Source organism: Neolamprologus multifasciatus, chromosome 17, assembly GCF_963576455.1.
Source record: "Neolamprologus multifasciatus chromosome 17, fNeoMul1.2, whole genome shotgun sequence".
Classification (NCBI taxonomy): domain Eukaryota; kingdom Metazoa; phylum Chordata; class Actinopteri; order Cichliformes; family Cichlidae; genus Neolamprologus; species Neolamprologus multifasciatus.
This window is the reverse complement of record NC_140455.1, coordinates 18,819,391-18,842,644: the sequence shown is the minus strand read 5'-3', so window position 1 is coordinate 18,842,644 and position 23,254 is coordinate 18,819,391. Positions and strand designations below refer to the sequence as shown.

The window sequence follows — 23,254 nt, the reverse complement described above, 5'->3', positions numbered from 1 at the left end:
AGCACCAGCAGCAACAACAAAGCTAATGCTGGTGGATCTACTGAGATCGACTAGTTAAGCACACTCCAGACTCTTCCTCTGTGTTTGTGGATAAATGAAGCCTGTTTCTGACGTTGCTGGTGTTTTTCTAGACGTCTTATTAGCAGCCGTATAAGCTGCTTTAGCCTGCCTACAGCTGTTGTGCATCTGCAAGTTGCTTTGCAACCCATCTCCTCCATTTCATGCTGTTTATGACTGAATGGATACATATTGTGACAGACAGTTTGATTTTTGATTTGTTAAACTGTAAGTTTGGTGTGTTTACAGTCTGGTGGTGGAGATGCAGGTTTGTTTTTAGCCTCACAGGTGTGGACCTGGATCATATGAATTGGTTTCTTCTCCTTCTTTGTTCTTCTGTGGACTTTGTCTTACGCTTGAGTGATCTCCATAGTGTTATCGTGGGATCACGCTATCCTCCCTCCCTGATGCACACCGGGGAGTTTATTTCCCACTTCCAGCAAGAAGAGAAAGTAATGTAAGCTGTCCCAGCTGAAGAGCCTCATTCGCTTATCGATTAATGATTCAGTCTGTAGTAATTAGTGAGCTGAAGTGGATGGACATCAGTTGAGCAGATGAAGTGTTATTAAGTCATAACATCTGCCTGCCTTTTGTCTTCTTCATAGCTCGACTAACTCGTCCAGTCCGCTTTGTAATTGTGTAAAACGTGTCACCAGTCTCTCCTCCACTCATCATCGAGCTCTCCACACAAACAGCCGAGTTTTTCACCGACAAATGAAGTTTAACGAGCGTCGCTGCACACGAGCAGCGTTCACGTCACCTGCAGACAGAAATAAGACAGCTGAACTCGATGGAAGTGTTGGTCACTTAGCGAGGCTGATTCACTTTAATACGAATCTCTTAATGATGATGATGTAACTTTGACGCGCCAGCGAAGGCGTGTCAAACTTATTTTTAGTTCATGGGCTACAAAGAGCCCAATTTGATCTAAAGTGGGTCTGGCCAGCATTCTGTAATAAGCAGTGAATCTGTTCTTCTCTTTTGCTTTTTAAAAAAAAACTTTGCTGCAATTTTTTCACCCACTTGGCCCCCTGAATTAATGCAAAAATAAGCTAATAACCACCTATATTGGTAAATTATCACTAATCAGTCTGATCATCATCGGTGCTCGAGGTTATTCATCAATATAACTCTGATATATGCAACAGATGGACGTAGCTTCCAGGAGTGAGGATTGAAGCCAATACTGAGGTGTCTTAAATGATGTTCTTTCTGATATCCAGCAGGGGACGCCTCCTCTGGTTTAAAAACATGTTTTCGAGAAAATAACCCGCTTCCTAAATTTGTCTGCAAACACCTTCCTGATCGTTTTATGTTCTCAGACGCTATTTTAAGGTCTTAGAGAACAAAACATGATGTTCATGTTGCAAATTTAGTTTCACGTTACGGAAAGAGCAGGTGATAAAGCAGGAGGAGTTTAAGCTTTAGGGCAGGAGGAGTGTGGTCAGACCCTTGTCTGGTAATGATCTGCTGTGAATTTCAGTTTATTTTGGTCTCGTCTTGACTCTATTCTGGTCTCTGATTGTGATTCTGTTTGTTCTGATGCCCTTTGATGTGTTTTTAAAGCACATTCTGAAGTTTTTCTTCTTTATTTTTAACTCTGATGAGACGATGGGAGCTGAGCTGGGAGTTAACAAAGGAACCAGTCAGGTAGTGATAAATTGAAGCTTACTGTGCTCTAGTTTATTTTTTTCACCTTCACAGTCCTCCTGATGGCTTTTTTTCCCTTCAAAATCAAGATAATGTTTTCTGAAATGCTTTCAAGTGAAATCCACCCTCAGAAACTTCTTTGTGTCCACATGCTTCTAGGAAAGTGTGTTTCTGACACGTTCCTCTTAGAAAACTGTCAGCTGAGCTAAAATGAAAAAACTGCCTATATTTTTGGTTGAACTCTGGTTCACGCCTCGCCCGTCTCCATCTGTCTCCCTGCAGAGAAAACTCAAGCAGGACTTGAACTCGCCGTCTACTAAACTGTTTACACCTATTAAGAAGTGTTTGCGGGCGGCGAGCAGACGACGCGAGCGGCACTTTGGTGTCTCAGAAGTTTCTGAATGAACTCGAGGAACACATTTGGACCGATTCTCTGCACAGATTAAACAAAAAGAAATCCACACACCTTCTGGAGCCTTTGTGGAATCTTATGGGTGTAAATTTAATTATTTAATAATTAAGAGCAACATATTTGAGTGTTTGGATGCTAATAGCTGACACTGAACTTATTATTCCTGTGTGAAAATAAACCATTTGTGTGTGTAGTGCAGAGCTGCCAGGAGGCATTTCTCAAAGCTACCAGCTAGCTGTGTGTGTGTGTGTGTGTGTTCCTGTCTAGCTATCTTTGTGAGGACCGAAATCTGCATTCTACTATACTTGTGAGAACCAACAGTCACTATTGAGGACACACATCCTGGTCCTCACAAATGTGAAGGCATTTAAAGGCGCTTTTGAGGCTCAAAATGTGGTTTTCGTGTCAGGGTTACAATTAGGTTATGGTTAGGTTTAGGGTAAGGGTTAGGGTTAGGCATTCATTTTTAACCCTCTGGTCTCTATCTGGCCATTTTTGGCCACTTTCTTTATTCGGTTTTCAACCATTTTTGTTCTGTTAATGCAAATGGAATGAAACTTTCCAAAGGTGTGCATTTTTTAAAAAATTTTTAATTTTCAACATTTCAACTTAATAATGTCAATAATATTCACTATACACCAATTTGTTCCTGTTTTTACTGATCGTGGCCATTTTTGGCCAATTGAAACCCATTATAACCACCTTTTTTGATTCCTTGTTACTGGCAGTACTATAGCATGCAATTTAGGTAAAATTGCTTTCATTCTAAACTCAACACATGAAAATTGTAGTTTTTCATTTTTTCTACCACATGACATCCTTGGCCCATTTTCTGCCAAGCAAGCAATTTCATGTAATATTCTTGGTTTCCACTAGGTGGGGTTGATGGGTTACCACACTCCAATGGACCAATATAATGAAACAATTTTGACATAGGTTTGGTCTTAAGGATCTGATAGTTTGTGTTTGTGCATGACATTGCAGCACAAACATGTATTTGCAAGATAGACTGGAATAAATAATGACGCATCAAACATTACATAGGCTGCAGTGAATTCCTGTGGATGCAGGATATTGAGCTTTGAGGTTCCCAGTCAAACTTAGCTTTGAAGCACATGTGAAAAGCACTTTTACTCTTGTATTTTTCATAAAAAGAGACCATACCCAAAATATTAACTCTAGAAACAAAACAAAAACAAAAAAAAACCCCAATCACAGGACATTTTGCACAGTTCAAACCTGCAGCTGCAGCGCAAACAACAACAAACACTGTTTGTAAACGTGTCCTGGAGTTTATGCAGGTGCAGACGTTGCTACTGCTGTAAGTCAACCTAACAGCTTCCAGACCATTTATTCTGGCAATATGGCAAGAAGGTGGGAGTGTCCCCCCCACCCCAAGAGGGACAAAGGGACCCCCTGATGATCCTCTAATCGCCTGAGCCAAGGTGTGAAACTGGGTGTGAACTCTGGCTGATTGGGAACCACACCCAGTTCAAAGCGTATAATATCTAAATTTGAATTATATTTTGGTTTTCATGACTAGGACTGGTGCTAATTTAAAAAATCAAGTCAATGAAAGTAGAAAAATGTTTTAATATATATGAATTTTATAGTATTTTGAAAACGTAAACATGGGTGGCCATTTTTGGCCACGAACAAAATGAGAGGGATTTTTTGTTTTTCTGTCACAGCACAAAAAACCAAAGATACATAAAACTCATTGATACTTTTAATTATTGCTATGCATCTAACGTCCATCATGGTTAGAAAATAAATCAGTTTGTATGTATTATTTAGGAAAAAAATGGGGATTTTATGCTTTTATCCCTTTATCCCTTTATCCCTTTGTAAATCATTAAAATTATGTAATTTAACTGGTATTTAAAGGGTTAAAAGTCTGGATTTGAATTAAATTTTGGTCTTGATGAACAGCACTGATACTAATCTAAAACATCAAGTCAATGAAAGTAGAAAAATGTTTTAATATATATGAATTTTATAGTATTTTGAAAACGTAAACATGGGTGGCCATTTTTGGCCACGAACAAAATGAGAGTTTTTTTTTGTTTTTCTGTCACAGCACAAAAAACCAAAGATACATAAAACTCATTGATACTTTTAATTATTGCTATGCATCTAACCTCCGTCATGGTTAGAAAATAAATCAGTTTGCATGTATTATTTAGGAAAAAAATGGGGATTTTATGCTTTTATCCCTTTATCCCTTTATCCCTTTGTAAATCATTAAAATTATGTAATTTAACTGGTATTTAAAGGGTTAAAAGTCTGGATTTGAATTAAATTTTGGTCTTGATGAACAGCACTGATACTAATCTAAAACATCAAGTCAATGAAAGTAGAAAAATGTTTTAATATATATGAATTTTATAGTATTTTGAAAACGTAAACATGGGTGGCCATTTTTGGCCACGAACAAAATTAGAGGGATTTTTTTTTTTTTTTTCTGTCACTGCACAAAAAACCAAAGATACATAAAACTCATTGATACTTTTAATTATTGCTATGCATCTAACCTCCATCATGGTTAGAAAATAAATCAGTTTGCATGTATTATTTAGGAAAAAAAATGGGGATTTTATGCTTTTATCCCTTTGTAAATCATTAAAATTATGTAATTTAACTGTGATTTAAAGGGTTAAAAGTCAGGATTTGAATTAAATTTTGGTCTTGATGAACAGCGCTGATACTAATCTAAAAAAATCATGTCAAAAAAAGGGGAACTTTTTCTTAATATATATGAATTTTATAGCATTTTGTAAATGTAAACAGGGGGTGGCCATTTTTGGAAGTTTTTATGTTTTTCTGTCACTGCACAAAAAAACAAAGATGCATAAAACTCATTGATACTTTTAATTATTGTTATACATCTAACCTCCACCATGGTTAGAAAGTAAATCAGATGGCATGTTTTATTTGGAAAAAAATTGGGGTTTTGTGATTTTTTTCCATTTATGAGTTCCTAGGATTATTTGATTTAACTGGTATTTAAAGGGTTAAAATTATGAATTTGAATGAAATTTTGGTCTTGATGAACAGCACTGGTACTAATCTAAAAAATCATGTCAAAAAAAGTGGAAATTTTTCTTAATATATATGAATTTTATAGCATTTTGTAAATGTAAACAGGGGGTGGCCATTTTTGGCCACGAACAAGCTGAGAGGAAGTTTTTATGTTTTTCTGTCACTGCACAAAAAAACAAAGATGTATAAAAGTCATTGATACTGTTAATTATTGCTATGCATCTAACCTCCATCATGGTTAGAAAGTAAATCAGATGGCATGTTTTATTTGGAAAAAAATTGGGGTTTTGTGATTTTTTCCATTTATGAGTTCCTAGGATTATTTGATTTAACTGGTATTTAAAGGGTTAAAATTATGAATTTGAATGAAATTTTGGTCTTGATGAACAGCACTGGTACTAATCTAAAAAATCATGTCAAAAAAAGTGGAAATTTTTCTTAATATATATGAATTTTATAGCATTTTGTAAATGTAAACAGGGGGTGGCCATTTTTGGCCACAAACAAGCTGAGAGGAAGTTTTTATGTTTTTCTGTCACTGCACAAAAAAACAAAGATGTATAAAAGTCATTGATACTGTTAATTATTGCTATGCATCTAACCTCCATCATGGTTAGAAAGTAAATCAGATGGCATGTTTTATTTGGAAAAAAATTGGGGTTTTGTGATTTTTTTCCATTTATGAGTTCCTAGGATTATGTGATCTAACTGGTATTTAAAGGGTTAAAATTATGAATTTGAATGAAATTTTGATTTTCATGAACAGCACTGGTACTAATCTAAAAAATCATGTCAAAAAAAGTGGGAATTTTTCTTAATATATATGAATTTTATAGCATTTTGTAAACGTAAACAAGGGGTGGCCATTTTTGGCCACGAACAAGCTGAGAGGAAGTTTTTATGTTTTTCTGTCACTGCACAAAAAAACAAAGATGTATAAAAGTCATTGATACTGTTAATTATTGCTATGCATCTAACCTCCATCATGGTTAGAAAGTAAATCAGATGGCATGTTTTATTTGGAAAAAAATTGGGGTTTTGTGATTTTTTCCATTTATGAGTTCCTAGGATTATGTGATCTAACTGGTATTTAAAGGGTTAAAATTATGAATTTGAATGAAATTTTGATTTTCATGAACAGCACTGGTACTAATCTAAAAAATCATGTCAAAAAAAGTGGGAATTTTTCTTAATATATATGAATTTTATAGCATTTTGTAAACGTAAACAAGGGGTGGCCATTTTTGGCCACGAACAAGCTGAAAGGGTAGTGATTTTTAACAAGGCCAGAGGGTTAATGGTTAGGGTAAGAGGCTAGGGAAAGCATTATATAAATGAAGGTCCTCACTAAGATAGCTGAACGGGGTTTTGTGTGTGTGTGTGTGTGTGTGTGTTTATCACAGCGTGTGATTGTATATGAAAGCACTTTAAGGTTGGTTGACTGGCTAACACACACACACACACACACTCTTTCTCCTCCTCTCCTCACTCCTTGTTTAGGGTGATTTTCGTCCCGTATTTCCTCTTTGATTCAATCTGGTTTGACCTTGTTAACCTGGTTTATTGGACCGAGCATCTGAAAGAGTTCATGAATAAAACATTCACACAAAGATGACATCAGTTGTTTCTGGTCCTGGTCTGTAATGCTCACTTCAGCGTCTGCGTTTAACCTCAGGAGGTAGAGCAGGTTGTCCGGTGAAGCCTCCATGCAGTCCTTTAAAGTCGAGTCCATTTAACCGTGTCTGAAACGCTACCTCCTAGAATTCACCTTAACGCACGACAGAAAATCAGCAAAGAGGGAGAAAACATTGTTACCTGCACCGAGGGAGCGCTGTGACCGGATTGGTTTGTCTGTTTGTTACCAAAATTATAAACCATTGAGATAAACGGCTGCGCTTTATTTTTTAAGTTGTCGTGAGGGATGTTTGTTTTTATTTTCTTTATCATTTGTAAATATTATACAGTCTCATGTCAGTTTCTGCTGATTTGAGTATTTTACAATGTATTGATTTGTGTTTCTGGACACAGATTTAATTTATTTGAACTCAAATGTTCCACACACCAGTCTCATATCTATTGATTCACATCCAAGAGCAGAAAATAACCATTTTCTACTTGTAAAATGGCAAAATTGGAGGCTGTAAACTGAAAACTAGAAGATAGAAATTAGAAGCTGAAGGTTGGAACTTTTGCAGACTAGATACTAAAAGCTTGAGGCTAGATGCTACCTGGATGCTATAAGCTGGAAGCTGGAAACTGTGTGCCTGAGTTTAGAAGTTGGAGGTTAGAGGCCACAAACTGGATCGTTAGATTGTTAATAAATATATATATAATATTAATTAGAGATGGACCGATCCGATATTACGTATCGGTATCGGTCCGATACTGACCTAAATTACTGGATCGGATATCGGAGAGAAATAAAAAATGTAATCCGATCCATTAAATATCAAAAAAGCACCTCACAAAACTTGCGACACGGCGTAACTCGGCTCATAACATAGCACGTCGGAGCAGTGTGGTCACGTGATAGAGCGGCTGTGTGTATTTGTAGCCTGCTAGCAAACATTTCATCTCTGAGGAAGTTATCTCAGAGAGAAGTAAAGCAAGTGTGTAAGTTCATCTCTGAATGTTTGTAAAGCATTCCCGCGTTAAGCTTAACAACCGATATATAGAGCAACTGCCTCTCTCTCTCTGTCTCTCCTGCTGCTACTTCAATCGTGAAACTGCTTAATGATCAGCTGATCGGCTTTTCTGTTGTGAGTCCGTCTCTCTTCTTTGTTTTTGGCCCACTTTGCACCAGAAAGAGGAAACCAGCGGCTGAACAACAGCAGCACGTTTAAACTTGATCAGCTGTTGTTAGAATTTATTTAATATTACTTTCTACAGCAGGATCCTTTTCTAAGCAGCTGACAGCTGGTAACTGTGCAGGGGCGGATCTAGCAAAGTTTAGCCAGGGGGGCCGATAGGGCATGAACAGGGAAAAGGGGGCACAAAGACATACTTTTCTTTCTTATTCTCATTTATAATGTCTAGCTTTTAATAAATAATTATCTGACCCCTACACCCAAAGTTTTAATCTGATGTAAAATGTATAGAAGTCCATTACTGTATATAGTAACTGTTAAGTCTAATATACCCTAGTAAGCTATAGTACTTTTTCCTTTGGGAAAATACCATCTATGCAGTCTGCAATTCTGTTGAAGAAAGATGTTGAATCTATTTAATTATTCTTGAAAAATAATTTATTTCTGTGAATTTTTTTTCACCCTGCATCAAATTAAAGTTGATTACATTGATTAAGCATCATGAGGAAGAGGGTGGGGGGTGGTTCCCTATTTTCTTTTGCTGGGAGTTTGCAACCCTATTAGTTAGGTTGCTTAATATTTCTGCTAAGTACTCTTTAAAATACCAGAATAGGGAGGATGGAGTAGGTTTAACTTTATTAGATTGATCAGCGTTGCTGATCTATGAAATATTTTGGGTGCAGTGTGTTTTTTTTACATACAGGTATAACAGAATAGCTTTAGTGTTGTTGTTGTTTTTTAACTTGAGTATGAACTTATACAAAAGCAAGATATTAAAAAACAGTTTTATTGATTAAAAAACACACTATATCGGATTCATATCGGTATCGGCAGATATCCACATTTATGATATCGGTATCGGTATCGGACATAAAAAAGTGGTATCGTGCCATCTCTAATATTAATATGAAACTACTAGTTTGGGTGTATGTATTAAAAACTACACAGTTAAGTCCTGAAAAATATGATGGTTTGAGTTAAAAGATAACTTATTTTCTTGGTTGCCAGTGTGATGGGTCCTCTGATGAGTCTTGAATGTTTGTTGCATACATGCTGTGAAAAACAATCACTGTGCTGACTGTGACTGTGCTAAAAAATGTAACAGTTCTATCCTCGTGAACATGAAGAAATACTAACTTTTATTTACTGTTTCATGATTTTTGTAAGTAAGAACTCAAATACCTGAATCGAGCTGTGGAGGAAGGACTTTTTGTAATTATGCTCTACAAAGCTAAACTAAAACTTTCACCACCAGGGGCAGCATTTTGCCATTTTTTTCTTTTGCCACATCACTATTTCCTCAGGTGGATTCTATTGTAAATAAGACTATACTCTCAATGCCTGTTTGGATCATGGCACCATCCTATGGTGCGAGTCGGTATTACGGGAAAGGGTGCCCCAGATTGAGTTCAAATGCTGCAGATATCCTTTCGACACATATCCTTATAAAGTCATAGAAGTTGTTTCAGCACACCGTTGATCATTAATTGAAGAAGTTTTTAAGTATTTTAACTCACTGATTTACCGTTACTGCCATTACAGAGTTGGTGGATTGTTTTGTGTTGGACTTTGGTGACTGGTTAAAATGTATTTTCATGATTTTCCCGAAGCTTGTGTAGGATGGATGTAGTTCTTTGGTGTTTGTCTTCTGGTGTTCTTTGAAAAAGGAAAAGAGTAAGACACCCTAAAGGATAAACCATCACATAGCACATAATAAAATGATTTTTTGTTGCAGAACAAAATGGACCTGAACAAAAAAATCCTGATTTTGAAATGAGAGAACGGGATGTGCAAAGATCTAAAATCATTATCCTGCAGCACTCATACAATGGGAAATGAACTGAAAGATCATTAAACCTAACATCAACCAAACTCATGTGGAATAGGTGGCCAGTCAAAACTAATTATTGCATATGAAAGGTCTTCTTTTTGCCTATATTTGATACCAGGCTCATCTTTTAGCTTTGATTCCTGTTGAGTCATAAAAAGAATCTCATATAATCATTTTGTAAAAACATAAGCAGAAACAATGAGCTGATTCTGAAATGGTTCAGGTGGGAGGAATGACCTGAAGCTGTCCTTTAACCTTAATGTGTGGTTATATCCCTCCACTGTTTGTTTCATCACTTCACTTAATCACTTATATTAATAAATAAATACGAGAATATTGCGTATTTTTAGCCTTGTATTGCCAGTTTTGAGGGGCACAGGTTAAAAGTGTTGGTCTGCAGCCTCAGGCCACACCTCTAACTAACCTGTCCTTCTCGGGCTTGCCCGCCGCCCGCCCGCCGTCTCCTCTCCGTGTGCTCGCTGATCTCATTACATGCTGAAACATTACAATGCATAAATTTGCACCTTAATGAAGTGACTGTAACACGGCGAAGAGTTCACAGCAGTCCTGTGCTGTGTGAGGCTTGTTGACACAGAAAAATTAGCTAATTAAAGCTTTAAATAAGGCCCTCATTAGCATAACTGGTCCTGTGTTCAACATGATGGAGATTAAAGAGGAAAACAGGCTGCAGGAGGGAGGGCTGGCCCTCAATTAGTAATTTTGTTTCTCTTTTTTTATCGACTCTTGCTTTGGATTTTTTTTCTGATGAAGTGGTGAAACCGTCCTCCTGTGTTCTCGGCTGCCGTTAGCTCTGCCATCACGCCCACATGCTCTCATGTGTGACTGCGTTAGATCCTCTCGACTCTGCCGGCCCACGTTTCCTTCTTTTTTCCATTTGCTCAGATTGAATCCGTGCTGGTTCGGAGGCGGCGTGCTTTTCGCTGCTGGATTATCTTTGCAGCCAATGAACACGCTCGACCAGAGAGGCGGAAAGTAGAGCAGAAATCCACCTTAATTAATCTGCAGGCCTCTCGGGACTCACAGCACTTTCTCCACATTATTTGGATTTGATGTTTAATTAGTTCTTTTAAATTAAAGAACAACGACTTCCTTCTTTTCTTTACTCTTCAGAGTCCTCAGAGTGTTTCCAGTTTATTAGGTACATGTATCTCAAACTAATGTGATAAATCCTGCTTTCCTTAAACTTCAATTCTCAGCTTTTGTTGGAGCTGCTGCTCACTTTTGTCTTTCTAATATTGTACTTCCTAGCTTTCTAATAATTTGAATTTTACTTTCTGTTACAATGTCACAGATGGGCAGAACTGACTGCATATGATTACTTAACCGATAGTTAATGTAGTTACTGGGTAACTGTTAATAGTTAAACAGCTAACAGTAACATGAGCTTAATCAAAGCTAACATTTATAAGTGTTTAATATTTTATGTTGTTCAAACAGGATCTTTAATGACCTCCAGAAACTCTTTCTAAAGTGTTGATCAGTTTTTAAAACTCCTGTTCACATAATCACCTTCTAGTGAGGGGAGGAGCTCTGTGTGTTTAGCTGCTAGTGAGGGGAGGAGCTCTGTGTGTTTAGCTGCTAGTGAGGGGAGGAGCTCTGTGTGTTTAGCTGCTGGTGAGGGGAGGAGCTCTGTGTGTTTAGCTGCTGGTGAGGGGAGGAGCTCTGTGTGTTTAGCTGCTAGTGAGGGGAGGAGCTTTGTGTGTGTTCAGCTGCTAGTGAGCTGAGCACAGACATACTTAGCTCCTCCTCACTGTTATTGAGAGGAGGCGCTATGTATATATGTGCTCAGCTACTAGTGAAGGGAGGGACTGTGTGTTCAGCTGCTAGGGAAGAGGGGAGCTTGTCTGTGCAGTTGCTAGTGAAGGGAAGGGCTGTGTACCTGCGTGTTTGCAGCAGTTCTTGGTTGATATTGATACGGTTATGAATAAGTGTCTTATCTGATGGATACTGCCAGAAGGTTTTAGTATCATTTAGTAATGGAGTATACATTTTTGTGTGTGTAGAGCTACTTTCATTTAAACGTCCCTTCACAGATTGGTGTTTTTGAGACTAACACTTGAGTGCGTTGCTGTAGAAGAAAAATTAAAGAAGACTTCATTGTAGAAACATTTAATTCTTTGCTATCTGCTAGTATGCACATCCTCTTGTTCTGCTTGACGTAGTTAACCATTTCTTCTCCAAACCTACCTTCAGTTGTCAAGTCAAGTCAGTAGAGCTGCTTTCCAGCTGTTACAATGCATCTTCTCTACTGAGATGAAAAAGATTAATTTCAAATGATAGTAAGTAAGTGGGAACAAGGCGGGTTTCAATTTTGTCCTGACTACTTTGAATAACCTTTAATAGGTGGAAATTCAGCATTGATATCTGCTTGAAGGGTCTGACAGCGAGTGTGGTGGCGGCAGTGACAGTTCATCCCATCTGTTCTTCACACACACGTGAACCCGTCAGTCTGACTGCAACCGTTAGTGCTAATTAAAGGTTTGCACATCCGTCCTCTCCTCCCCCCTCCCCCACTCACCTCTGTAACGGCATCATTAGCACTCTGTGTGTTTTTGTGAGTGTGTGGTGGCATGTGACGATGGCACAGTGACTCAAACTCACGTTTAACACACACACAGACACACACACACACACTACATGTCAGGGTTTATTCTCTGATTTGGTTGTTTTGAAATGCTGCCGGCTGGGATGATAACCTGCAGTTGTGTGTGTGTGTGTGTCTGCGTGTGTGTTTGTGCGTGTGAGCTGGTGTGAACACTTCTTTCATCTCTCAAAAATCAGTCTTTGTGCAGCGCGGGGTCGCTTGCTCTCTCCCCTCAATTATTCATCAGCTTGTTTCCATGGTAACAGCTGCAGCCATTCTTGTGTGTGTGTGTGTGTGTGTGTGTTGACATGAGCAGGACGGGCTTCATCACTTCATTATTCTGTGTTTTATCAGTGATGTGGGGCTGTAAACAGGACGTTCTGTTTGTAAAGTTTATATTTAATGTTTTTGTGTTTTAAATCAAAGAACCTGTGTATGTGTGTGTGTGTGTGTGTGGCATTCATTCAGTGTGATTCTGACACAGAAAACAACAGAAACAAGACCACATAAAACCAGAACTTGAGCTTATGAGCTCACTGTGGGTCGATAAGACTTTTAGATCATGTTTTGTTACCATAATGACTAATGTAAAGCTTCAAAACACGTGCTACAGCCAACATAACGATGGTGATGATGACAGGAGAACCGGCGTTTCTTGTTGAAACGTTCCTCTGTAGAAGTTTCTACAGAGGAAAGACGATGGCGTAAAAAACCCTCCAAACTAAGGACCATTTCACCTTCCTTCTTCTTCATCCTCATTCATGCCCGTTTATGCCCTTATTTTGTCACTTTTTCCACTGTATTATTTCCTGCCTTAATTCCCTCCCTGATTCCCTTTTTTCCCATTTTGTTTTTTTTCCTTCTCTGTTTTCTGGGTTTATTTCATTCCTTGTGTTCTCCCATTTCCTATTTATTTACTTTCTTCTTTCTCCCTCTTATACTTCCTTCCTTTTTTCTCACCTTTCATCCTTGCTTTTTCTCCCTTCCTTTTCCCCTCCTTTTATTAGTGTTCTGTCCCTTTTCTTTTTCACTCATTCCCTAACCCTTAAAGGTGACAGATCTTGTATAAGTCCAGTGACAGCCCTCGGAGCAGAGATATTATTTGTATTGATGATAAAAGTGATATCCATGATATTCAGCTGTCCTTTCTGTTTTTTTCCTCAGTACTAAAACACATCACAGAGGGTCTCCACTCGTCCTGTGGTTGTTGTGGTTTTTCTTTTTTTTTTCTTTTTTTCTGTGTTACATGAGTTTGTTTGTTATAAAAAGCTAAATCAATTCATGTTGCAGTTTTTGCTGTTGTGCTGCTGCAGTGTCTCCAGCAGGAGGCGGCAGAGATCAGCAGCAGCATGCCTCATTGGAAATAACATGAACAAAAACGTCCTGATATAATAACTGTGTGTCTCTCTCTCTCTCTCTCTCACTCACACTCACACACACACACACACACACACACTGACCCGCATTCACTGCAGTTATGGTAACATCACTGTTAATACCTTTAATACTCGCACACTGACACTAATCCAGAATAATCTGCATCTGAAACACTGACCTACATGTCTGACCACTTCACTACCTGCTACTGGACACGCCCCCCAGGAGCTGACCAATCATATCATGTAAATCAGACCAGCTGCGTATGCTGAGCGATAAGGGAAGGCTCTGAAGTACCTTTACAGCTCCCCATTGAGCGATTTAAAAGGTTTATCTTCGTCACCTCGCTCCTCCTGCAGACAAATCTGTTGCTGTTTGACTCCTGAAAACTGCGGCGGTGGCCAGAGGGCTGCAGACTCAGATTCCTGTGATGAAATTTTCAGTTTTAAGGATTTAAACTCCGGTTTACACATCACAAGCTGATGTCCACAGAAACACTTTAAGGCCCAGTGTTTTTCCTTTGCCTTGCACTTCATGCTTCCTTCTTTCACTCACCATTTTACTTTCCTTATTTCCTTCCTTTTTATTTATTTAAATCTTCACTTTCCCATTTCCTTCATCATTCCATTCCTTCTTAGTTCTTCATTATTTGTTTCCTTTCACACTTCTTTTCGTTTGCTTCCTTCTGTTATGTTTCAGTTCCTTGCTTTTCTTTTTTCCTTCTCCACTTTCTCATTTCCTTCCCTCCTGTTTTGCTGACCTCCAACTTTGCTGTTCTTTATCCATTTCAGTCCCTCTTTCCTTTTCTTACTTTAATTTTGTTCCCTTTGCTTTTTGTTTCCTCATTCTGTCTCCTTCCATCCTTTATTGCATCCTTCTTTATTTCCTTTTATCTTCTTTTCATTTATTTCCATCTCCTTTCTTGTTTCTTTCCTTCCTTGCTTGCTTGCTTGTTTCTTTTTCCTTATTTCCTTCTTTCTTTAATGTTCTTGCTTTCCTTTTATCACATCCCTTCCTTCCTCCCTTCCTTCCATTATTCCTTGTCTCCTTCAATTCTTCCCTTTCCCTTCCTGTTATCTGTCCTTTTCTTCTTCTTCTTCTTCCTACCTTTCCTCCTTTCCTTCTCTTATTTCTTCCCTTATTTTTCAGTCCTTTCCTCCATCCTTCCACTTTTTGTTTCATCTCCTTCAATATGTCCTCCCTTTCTTCTCTCATTTTCTTTCTCTCTGTAATCCTTTTTCATCTCCTTCCAGTTTTTTTCTTATTTCTTTGCTTTTTTCCTTCTGTTCTTTTATGTTTGTTCCTCCATTTTTAATTTTAATAAATTTCTTCAGGTCCCTTCTTCCATTTGTCTCCTTATCACAGTCGCACATCAGAATCCTTTTCATCTATCCTTCCTTTCTTCCCTCCAGCTGCACAAACACACATTACAAACCAGCACAGAGATACGGCAGCCTCTTTCCTCCCCTCCTCCTCCCGCTCCTCTTCATCCTCCCATCTGCGCAGACTCTTCCTCCACCCTCCCCCTCCCTGATTTTATGGAGGCGCTTCACATCTGCAGCGCTCTCTCTCTCTCTCTCTCTCTCTCTCTCTCTCTCTCTCTCCCTCCCAACCTCTCTCTCGAGCCTCAGGAAGCGCCTCGATGATGGTTTCTGTTTGAGGAGGAGGTCGTCGGTCATTCGGTCGTTTGCAGACGAGACAGCGAGGAAGAGGATTGGGAGGTGTAGGGTTTTTTTGGTGGCTGCACGTCTTCTGCATGGCGCTGGGGGGGGAGGTGGCGCTCGGCTCGGCTTCACCATGATCGCCGTGTCGTTTAAATGTCGCTGCCAGATCCTGCGCAGGGTGAACAAAGGTAGAGAGACACAGAGGAACACTGGGAGGAAGAGAGAGAGAGAGAGAGAGGATGTGTGTGTGATGGAGCAGAATTTCATGTGCAACATACATGCAGGAGTGGTCGAGAGACATTTGCTGTAAACTGCTGACATTGAAAAGAGAGAGAGTGGCTTGTTTATGACCAACGCCGGCTGTAAGTGTGTGTGTTTGTGTGTGTGTGTGTGGTGATGTAAATGATCTCCTGATGGATTCATTCAGTAGATGGCTGCAGGTTGCTGTGGGGCGAGAGACCCTTAGAGAGAGTGAGTGAGTGAGCGAGCTAGCGAGCATGGGGTCCTGTTTTCATGAATGTAATATTCATGGTTTGTATTAACAGGGAAGAGAAAGCAGGGCAGGCAGAGCCTGAGAGAGCGATCAGGATTATGAAATTCCTTCAGTTTGAAGCTTCAGGTGTTTGTCGGCTCCAGCGTCTAACTTTATTTATCAATTCAGGCTGATCAATTAGATTTCATGACTTATTTGAGCATTTTTTAAAAAGATTATATCTATCTTTCCTCCATGCACAGTCCCTCAATCGTATTTTGAAAGTTAAGCTTTTGCCTTTTCTGTCTTGTGTTTACCTACCAGCAGGCGGCACAAGTCGCCGCTGTGGCGGTCCTCGATGTCCTGAAAGCCTGTCCTCCCTTGTTGAGATGAATTCAGTTTCTGCCGCTGTAGACCACAGCAGGTGATGGTGGTTCTACATGGCCACTCTAACCAGAAACTGCAGCAGGTGGAGAGCTGGTTAACATGTTACTCAGCTGAACAAGGACTGCATCACCAGCTGCAGTCTAAGACAGCTGATCTGGAGTTTGTTCTCTGGATTACTGACTATAGAAACAGCTGTTTTTAATTTTTCATCCCTGAACCATCTAAGTTGTTGTCGTGTCATGTTTCCCTTCTAGCTGGCTGTACATTGCTGTTGTGGCGGTCTCAGTCTGAGACAGTTGAACTGTAACTCATCTACAGAATGGCATTAGGAGAATGTTGCTCTGCTATTTTTATTTTCCCTCGTTGAAAGAAAAAGTTGCTGCCCTTTCCGTCTTGTGGTTTGCTGCTGACTAGCTGTGCGTTGCTGTTGTGGTGGTCCTCAATGTTCAGAAACTTCAGACAAACTCTGTCTCCATTCTTGAACTATAGCTGATGATATCAGTTCTGTGACTGTGTAACCAGCTGCAGTCCAAGATGGTGGAAGCCTTGTTTATATTACTTAGTGGACCTGACAGCCGAGCAGTCATTCCTGTTACACTTCTTTCAAGTTTATTTTAAGTCCATTGCCTGTAGTGCTTTATAGTTTAAATTTTTAGAGCTCAAAAAAGAGGCTAACATGTGTACAGTCACATGGACCCTTGTGGTCACCGTCTAATAATCAAATTTACGTACTCAGACCTGAGCGGGCTTGTGAACATTTAACCTTGGGTTTGTTCATGAGAGGAGGTTTCTTGTCCCCTTGTTGAATAGACTCCAACTCCAGCATCTTGGACTGTGAGGTAGATGGATGCTCCAATCAGACAAGTTGGATTTGTGCTGCTACAGTAAACTCAGTCTCTCATCCTGCATTCCAGTACACTCCAACTCCAAATGCAGCTATAAGCAGTATTTGCTGTTTCTGGTGATCTGGTCCAGGCTAAATTAGATTCAAAGTAGAAAATGCTGCAGGTGGAAAACTGGTTACCATCTCCATCTGTGGTTCTAGACAATAGAGGTTAAGTCCGTCCATGGAATGAGAGACTGACTGTAGACGCCTCTGATTACTGCTCCATTTGTCATCCTTGGACCATCTTTCACTTTTATTTTTAGTTTATTTTCTGCTGGCCCTAGTGTTGCCCACCAACAGGCTGTACAGGGCCTCGATTTCTTCAACTTCCTCTCCAGAGGGTCTCTATCTCATGATTAGACAAGCTGTATCTCCCCTGTCTCCACGTGCACCTGGTGACTGTAGCTTGTTCCGCTTTCAAAAGTTGGTCTAAGCAAAACCTGCAGGAGGTTCATGTGCTGCTGGGCACAAACACAAATTTTTCCTTAAAACCTCTAAATTATTTGAAGATACACTCACCAAACCTGTTGTTGGATCCACGCTAGTCTGTTATCTGACAGAAGAACTCCTCACACTCCGATTCCATCTTTAGGTGGGCTGGATACTTAGTGATACTATTATACCCAGCATAATAACAGTATCAGTGAGATTCTCTAATACCATGGGCTGTATATATAAAAATGGTGTAGTGATGAGGTAGTAAAGCAAATCTGCATTCTTTCTAATTGCCACCAGTGGTGAATGCTTTGGTTCTGATGAAGTCTGATCGTATTGACGTCTATGAGAAAATCAACCTTTTCCTGGCTTCATTTCCAACCTCAGTAAATGCTTTTCTGATCAGTTTATGGTTTCGTTCAGTAGTTTCAGGTCTTATTTAACACAACATGAAGTCCAGTTTTTAAATTATGTGGCGCTCCATCACTTCATAAACAGGTAAAATAAACTGTGAGGTTCACATATTTGAAGCTTTTAAATTGGTGACAAAGGACAAAAAGCTGCTTTAGTCGCTGACATCCACATCTTGAGGAATGAGTTCAGAGAAATTCAGCAGCCACTGTTTGGCCTCAACTTGAAAGCCAGGAAAGTTTGACTCTTCTTGAATTGCAGGAGTAGTTTGTTCAGTTTGTTGGCAGCAGAAGACATGGAGGAAACCTGGCTGGTCTCAGAGTGTTATCTTCACACAGTTGGGTTTGGCTCTGGAGTCCACCCAGCCTCTTTGATTTTTCTTAATTATGGAAATAAGAAGGAACACTTGAACGTGCCGAGCCCTGTCCTCAACTGGAAGCCAGTTAATCTGGAAGAGCTGAAATCCTCCTTTCCCAGTAAATTAGACGAGGCTTCGATGAGATAATCATACAGACAAAGAAAGTTTTACCCCTGCTGTGTTCAAAGTCTTCACAGCTCCGGCTTTCCTTTGATAGTTCTGCTGTTTTTATTTGTTTCTTTGGGAGATTTGACTTCTGTTCAAGGTCTGCTGAAAGTTTGAGTGTTTGGAGAAATCTTTGAAAGTGTTGTGAGGAGCGTTATAAATATAATATTTAAAAATTGAGCTCCAGCTCTCAGTGGATATTAATTATACAAGTGAAAACACAGTTCAGCTTGTGGCTGTAAAACCTCAGATGTTAGCTTTGGGAGGTTTTGTAAATGAATGTAAGTGGAAGAGGTTTATTTTAAAAATCCATGAGCTTGGCTGAACATCCATGTTTGTCAGGTTTTTAAATATCAGAGTAGAGAGCCAACATGTGAATTATCTGAATAAATAAACATCCGTTCAATTGTACAGAGAATTACAGCAGTAATTAAATTTGTTGGTGCGTAGAAGTTAAATAATTAGTAAAAATGCCATTAAAACATTTTGGTTCATTTAGCGGTGCCAGCTCATTTGCACATTAAAAGATGTTTAAAAACGTAAAATATAAAACACTTTGCACAGTCAGTACAGACAATTAACCCAAACATGTGCATAAACCTTTAATTAAAAGTAAAACGACGTCTGTGCTCGGGAGGTAGGAAGTTTAAAAACAAAAATAAATACATAAAATAAAATATTGACAAATTATAAGGCTGGGAAAATTCACTTATTAAAAAAAAGAAATGGATAATTTATGCTTAGGAAATTTAACAGTTAATCTCAGCAAAGGTTTCCTACTAATTTGATAATTGTTTCCTCTTTAGAGATGTGTCAATAAATGTTTTATCTTCTAAAAATGATTAACAAAAAAATAATAAAAGTCAAGACTAACAGATTATGCAAGAGAATAGTCTGAATTGTATGAATAAAAAATATGTAAATCTAGTAAAAGGTATTATATGCATAAACCTCATATACTCTCATATACTCTTATTGTTGATATTTTTATATATGGATATTTACCATTGCTAATGCATCGTCACTTATTGTTTTATTTATTTAGTTTTGTAACTCAAATTTTTAGAAATCTTTTCATTTCCATCAAAGTATCTAAAACACATTGAACATATTTACAGTCTGGGTAATTGGGGAAAAAAATATTTAAAATATTATTTTAAAAATAATAAATTAAATGATAATAGATAAATACAATTTTTAAGTACTAGTATTTGGACAGTGGTTCCAAAAGCTTAGTGGAGGCAGAAAATGGAAAAGAGCACCTGCCTTTATATTCTGATTCATATTTCATGTCAGACCACACTTCCTTAGTCTTTGCCACCAGTGATTCAAAGGATGTATTTATAGAAAACTGATGCTGATTGAGCTTCCTGAGACAGATTTGAAAAGGATGATAATACGTTTTCTTTATTACTTACGATAACTGCTGTGCTTTTCATGCAGCTCTTTAGCTGTAAATATCTCCATGATTCACTTTCTGCTAAACCTCTTGAATTCTTGAAAGGACTTAAACACATTTGCTTTATATAGATCTCCCAGTTTTCTAATACAATACATTTCTCACCCGTAGGTGGCATTTATGTTTAACATTTTCTTTTTTTTATTGTTGATTTTTCAGCTTTATTTCTGTCATTTTAGTTACCTTTAATATTGTTACTTACCTAAGTAGCATGATGTACAGTTTTGTTTTGCTGTTTATTGCACATCCTAGCTGTTTATGATTTATATATACATATATATATATATATATATATGTATGTGTGTGTGTGTGTGTGTGTGTGTAAATAAATAAGTTTTGCAGACGTTTGTGTATAAAACATGTATATTTTTGTGCGTTTTTCTTAGTTTTCTTGCATTTATTATTGTTACTCTTGAGCCCTTTCATTTATAAATTTTTACTGTTGCTTGTCTTGCCTGTAGGTGGCGTTGTGTGTAATTTGCATTTCTATTGCAGCTGCTTAGTTATTCCTTATTGTCTGTTAGTGCTGTGGGTATTTTTGCAGACACATTTGACTGGTTGCATTTGTCTTGCCTGTAGGATTTGTTTATTATTATCAATATTGTTGTTGTTGCTGTCATGGAGTCTTTTTTTTTACATGTACCATTTCACAGCTACTCGTATTTTTCTTCCCTGATTGGACTGAAATGCTGGTTTCAGATGCTTGACATTTAAAGATGATGCGTGACCTCGTTTAAAGAACTGCAGCTCGGTAATAGGAGCTAAGATTGTGTGCATGTGTGTCACAGGAGATACCGCAGCGTGTAGAATGTAGTATTATCCAGTATATGTGTGTATATGTAGATTGCACTGTAGATGGAGACAGAAAAAATGAGCTGCTGCTGCAGCTGTCCTACATCTGGGGGAGGAGGAGGCTTAGCTTTCATCTTCAGTTTGCTATGGTGTGTGTGTGTGTGTGTGTGTGTGTGTGTGTGTGTGTGTGTGTGTGTGTGTGCATGTGCATGTATTACTCATGTTGTGGGGACCTAATTCTGTTTGCATGCTCATTTTGTGGGGACTCGACTTTCTTTTTGGGCACAAAAGGAAGTTCCCGTGTGAGATTTACCATAAAGACTTGGTATGAGGTTTGGGGTTCACGGTAGGTTATATTCAGGTTATATTCAGGGGGTGAATGTAACGTAATGGCCTCGCTGTGTTTCTGAGCTCAGCTGCTGGAACCAAACAGAATAGATCCGGAGCAGATTAGAATAAATTAGAATGACATAAAATAGAGCCAAACGCAGAACTAAAATAGAACAACACCACACTAAAGACGAATAAAAAGGAGACAAAACTGAAGATTAGCATTTAATTAATAATAGAAGTAATTCACTTCACAGGCAATATGAGTATCTTCCCGAGTTTTCCCCTCTTTCGGGTGGAGCATCAGATTCAACAAGAGGGTTTGATTAAATGCTGTTCAAGCCTGTACCTGGTGTCAGGTGCAGTAGATGATAGGAGAGTCTCACCTGTTGTAAACTGGGAATAAACAGTCAAACCACTCCATCCAGATATATATACATGACATCATGCTCTTAGCGTGATGACATCACCGGCGGGATCTCCCGGTGGGCTGCTGAGATTGGTGCAGACTTAGCTGGACCACCTCTGCTCTCCACAGGGATTGGTCGCTGTGCTGATGAGGTAACCTCTCTCTGGCTGTGGCTTCTTTATTCATGAGTTGACAGACTGCTCAGCAGCTGTTCAGGCTGAGAGCAAGACACACCAGTGGTCAGGAGAAATCTCCTTCAGAGCTTTGCTGGACGATGATGATGAGTAAAAGAACCTGAAGGCGAGCATACTAACGTGTTCGCTGTTTAGCTCATCCCTGACATGTTTTTCTGTGGTGGAAGCTCTGCACTGTCTGATGATGATGGTGAGTACAGATGCATTATGGGAGCCTGGTGTGGGGATAGTGTCTGAGGTAATCTGTGTCAGAACTCAGCAGGTTTAATTTTAGAGCTTCACAACTAGTTAAAGGAAGCTTGGTTAAGCTTCTAAACATAATGGATAATGAAAAATAGTTAAAGGATGAACAACTTGACTTTTGAAACCAGTTGGATGAATTGGTGGAGCATTTGAACCTGCTGAAGGAACCAATGAATTTGTATATTGGAAACAGCCACTGGTTGTATATTTGTATAGTTTAAATTAAATTGTTGGAGGAACTTTTGAAATCTCCTGTTGCCTCCAAAACCAGTTGATTGAACTGGAGCTTGCTAAAGGAAGCAGTCAAGGAAAACCAGTTTGCCATTTTAGTCTGGATCCATGTAGAGGACGTAGTAAAGCCTCTTAAACACTTTAGGACCAGAAACTGAACCTTCTCTATTTCAATTAAAGGAACTAGTTGCTTTTTGAATGTAGGGGCAGTGAAAGCATTTAAAAACAGTGATGAGAACTGGTAGAACCTCAGAACCAGTTTGTGGGACAGTTGTGGAATATATCCAGTTAGATGTACCGCCAGGTACACGGTTGATAAACTGGATATAGTTTAGAATCACTTTGAAGAACCAAAACTTTGGAGACACGTCATGATTTTTTGTGAGGTATATGTCCAGCTAGAGGTGTTTCTACAAACACCTAAAAACTTCTAAAAACAAGTCAGAAAAACCGGGCTGGTTAGTAGGTTTGAATTGGTAAGGGTCGCTTAGAGGAAAAATCTGAGCTTGGAGACCAGTTGAAGAAATTGGTTTATGTTTATACCCAATTACAGACACTAGTGGAGTCTCCAAACCAATCAAACAGACCATGTTGATGAGATGGTAGAGGTCAGATACCAATATTGAGGAAGGCCTGTAACCATTCTGTCAAAAAATCCCAACTATTTAACCAGTTTTTAGGAAAGGTTTTAAAACTAGTCAAAGGACCCGATTGATCCAGTTAGATCTGGTTAGAAACGAGTTAAAGTAAATGGTAAAGGTCTGGTACCTTCTACAAGAGGAAATGGAGATTTGGACTCAAGGTGATGATGGGGGTTTATATGCCATCAAAGCCACTGTGTCCAAACTATTGAAAAGAACCTGCCTTATGAGGCGTTACTTCTAGTTACTGGAACCAGTTAAAGTCTGGATCCAGTCTGTAATATTCTTGCATGTCTCCTTGTGTTTCAGATGAAGGGCCGTACACGAAACACTCCACCGGGTCGCGACCTCCAGATGGAGCGCTGGCCATCAGGAGGCAGAGTATACCAGGTAACA

General features: G+C 38.8%; 1 protein-coding gene across 13 annotated transcripts in view; it reads left to right on the top strand.

The window, feature by feature from the left end:
* Positions 1–23,254, top strand: part of grip1 (glutamate receptor interacting protein 1) — a 78,491-nt gene that overhangs the window by 29,875 nt on the left and 25,362 nt on the right. For 4 of the 13 annotated variants that reach the window (XM_085137195.1, XM_085137192.1, XM_085137193.1 and 1 more), the window contains exon 2: positions 23,168–23,248. The exons of 1 other annotated variant lie outside the window; for it this stretch is intronic. In XM_085137195.1, coding sequence (XP_084993321.1) covers positions 23,168–23,248 — 81 coding nt within the window. Of the gene's footprint in view, positions 1–14,652; positions 15,634–23,167; positions 23,249–23,254 lie in introns of those variants that run through there. 8 more of the 13 variants (XM_085137187.1, XM_085137185.1, XM_085137197.1 and 5 more) reach the window with 8 other exon arrangements.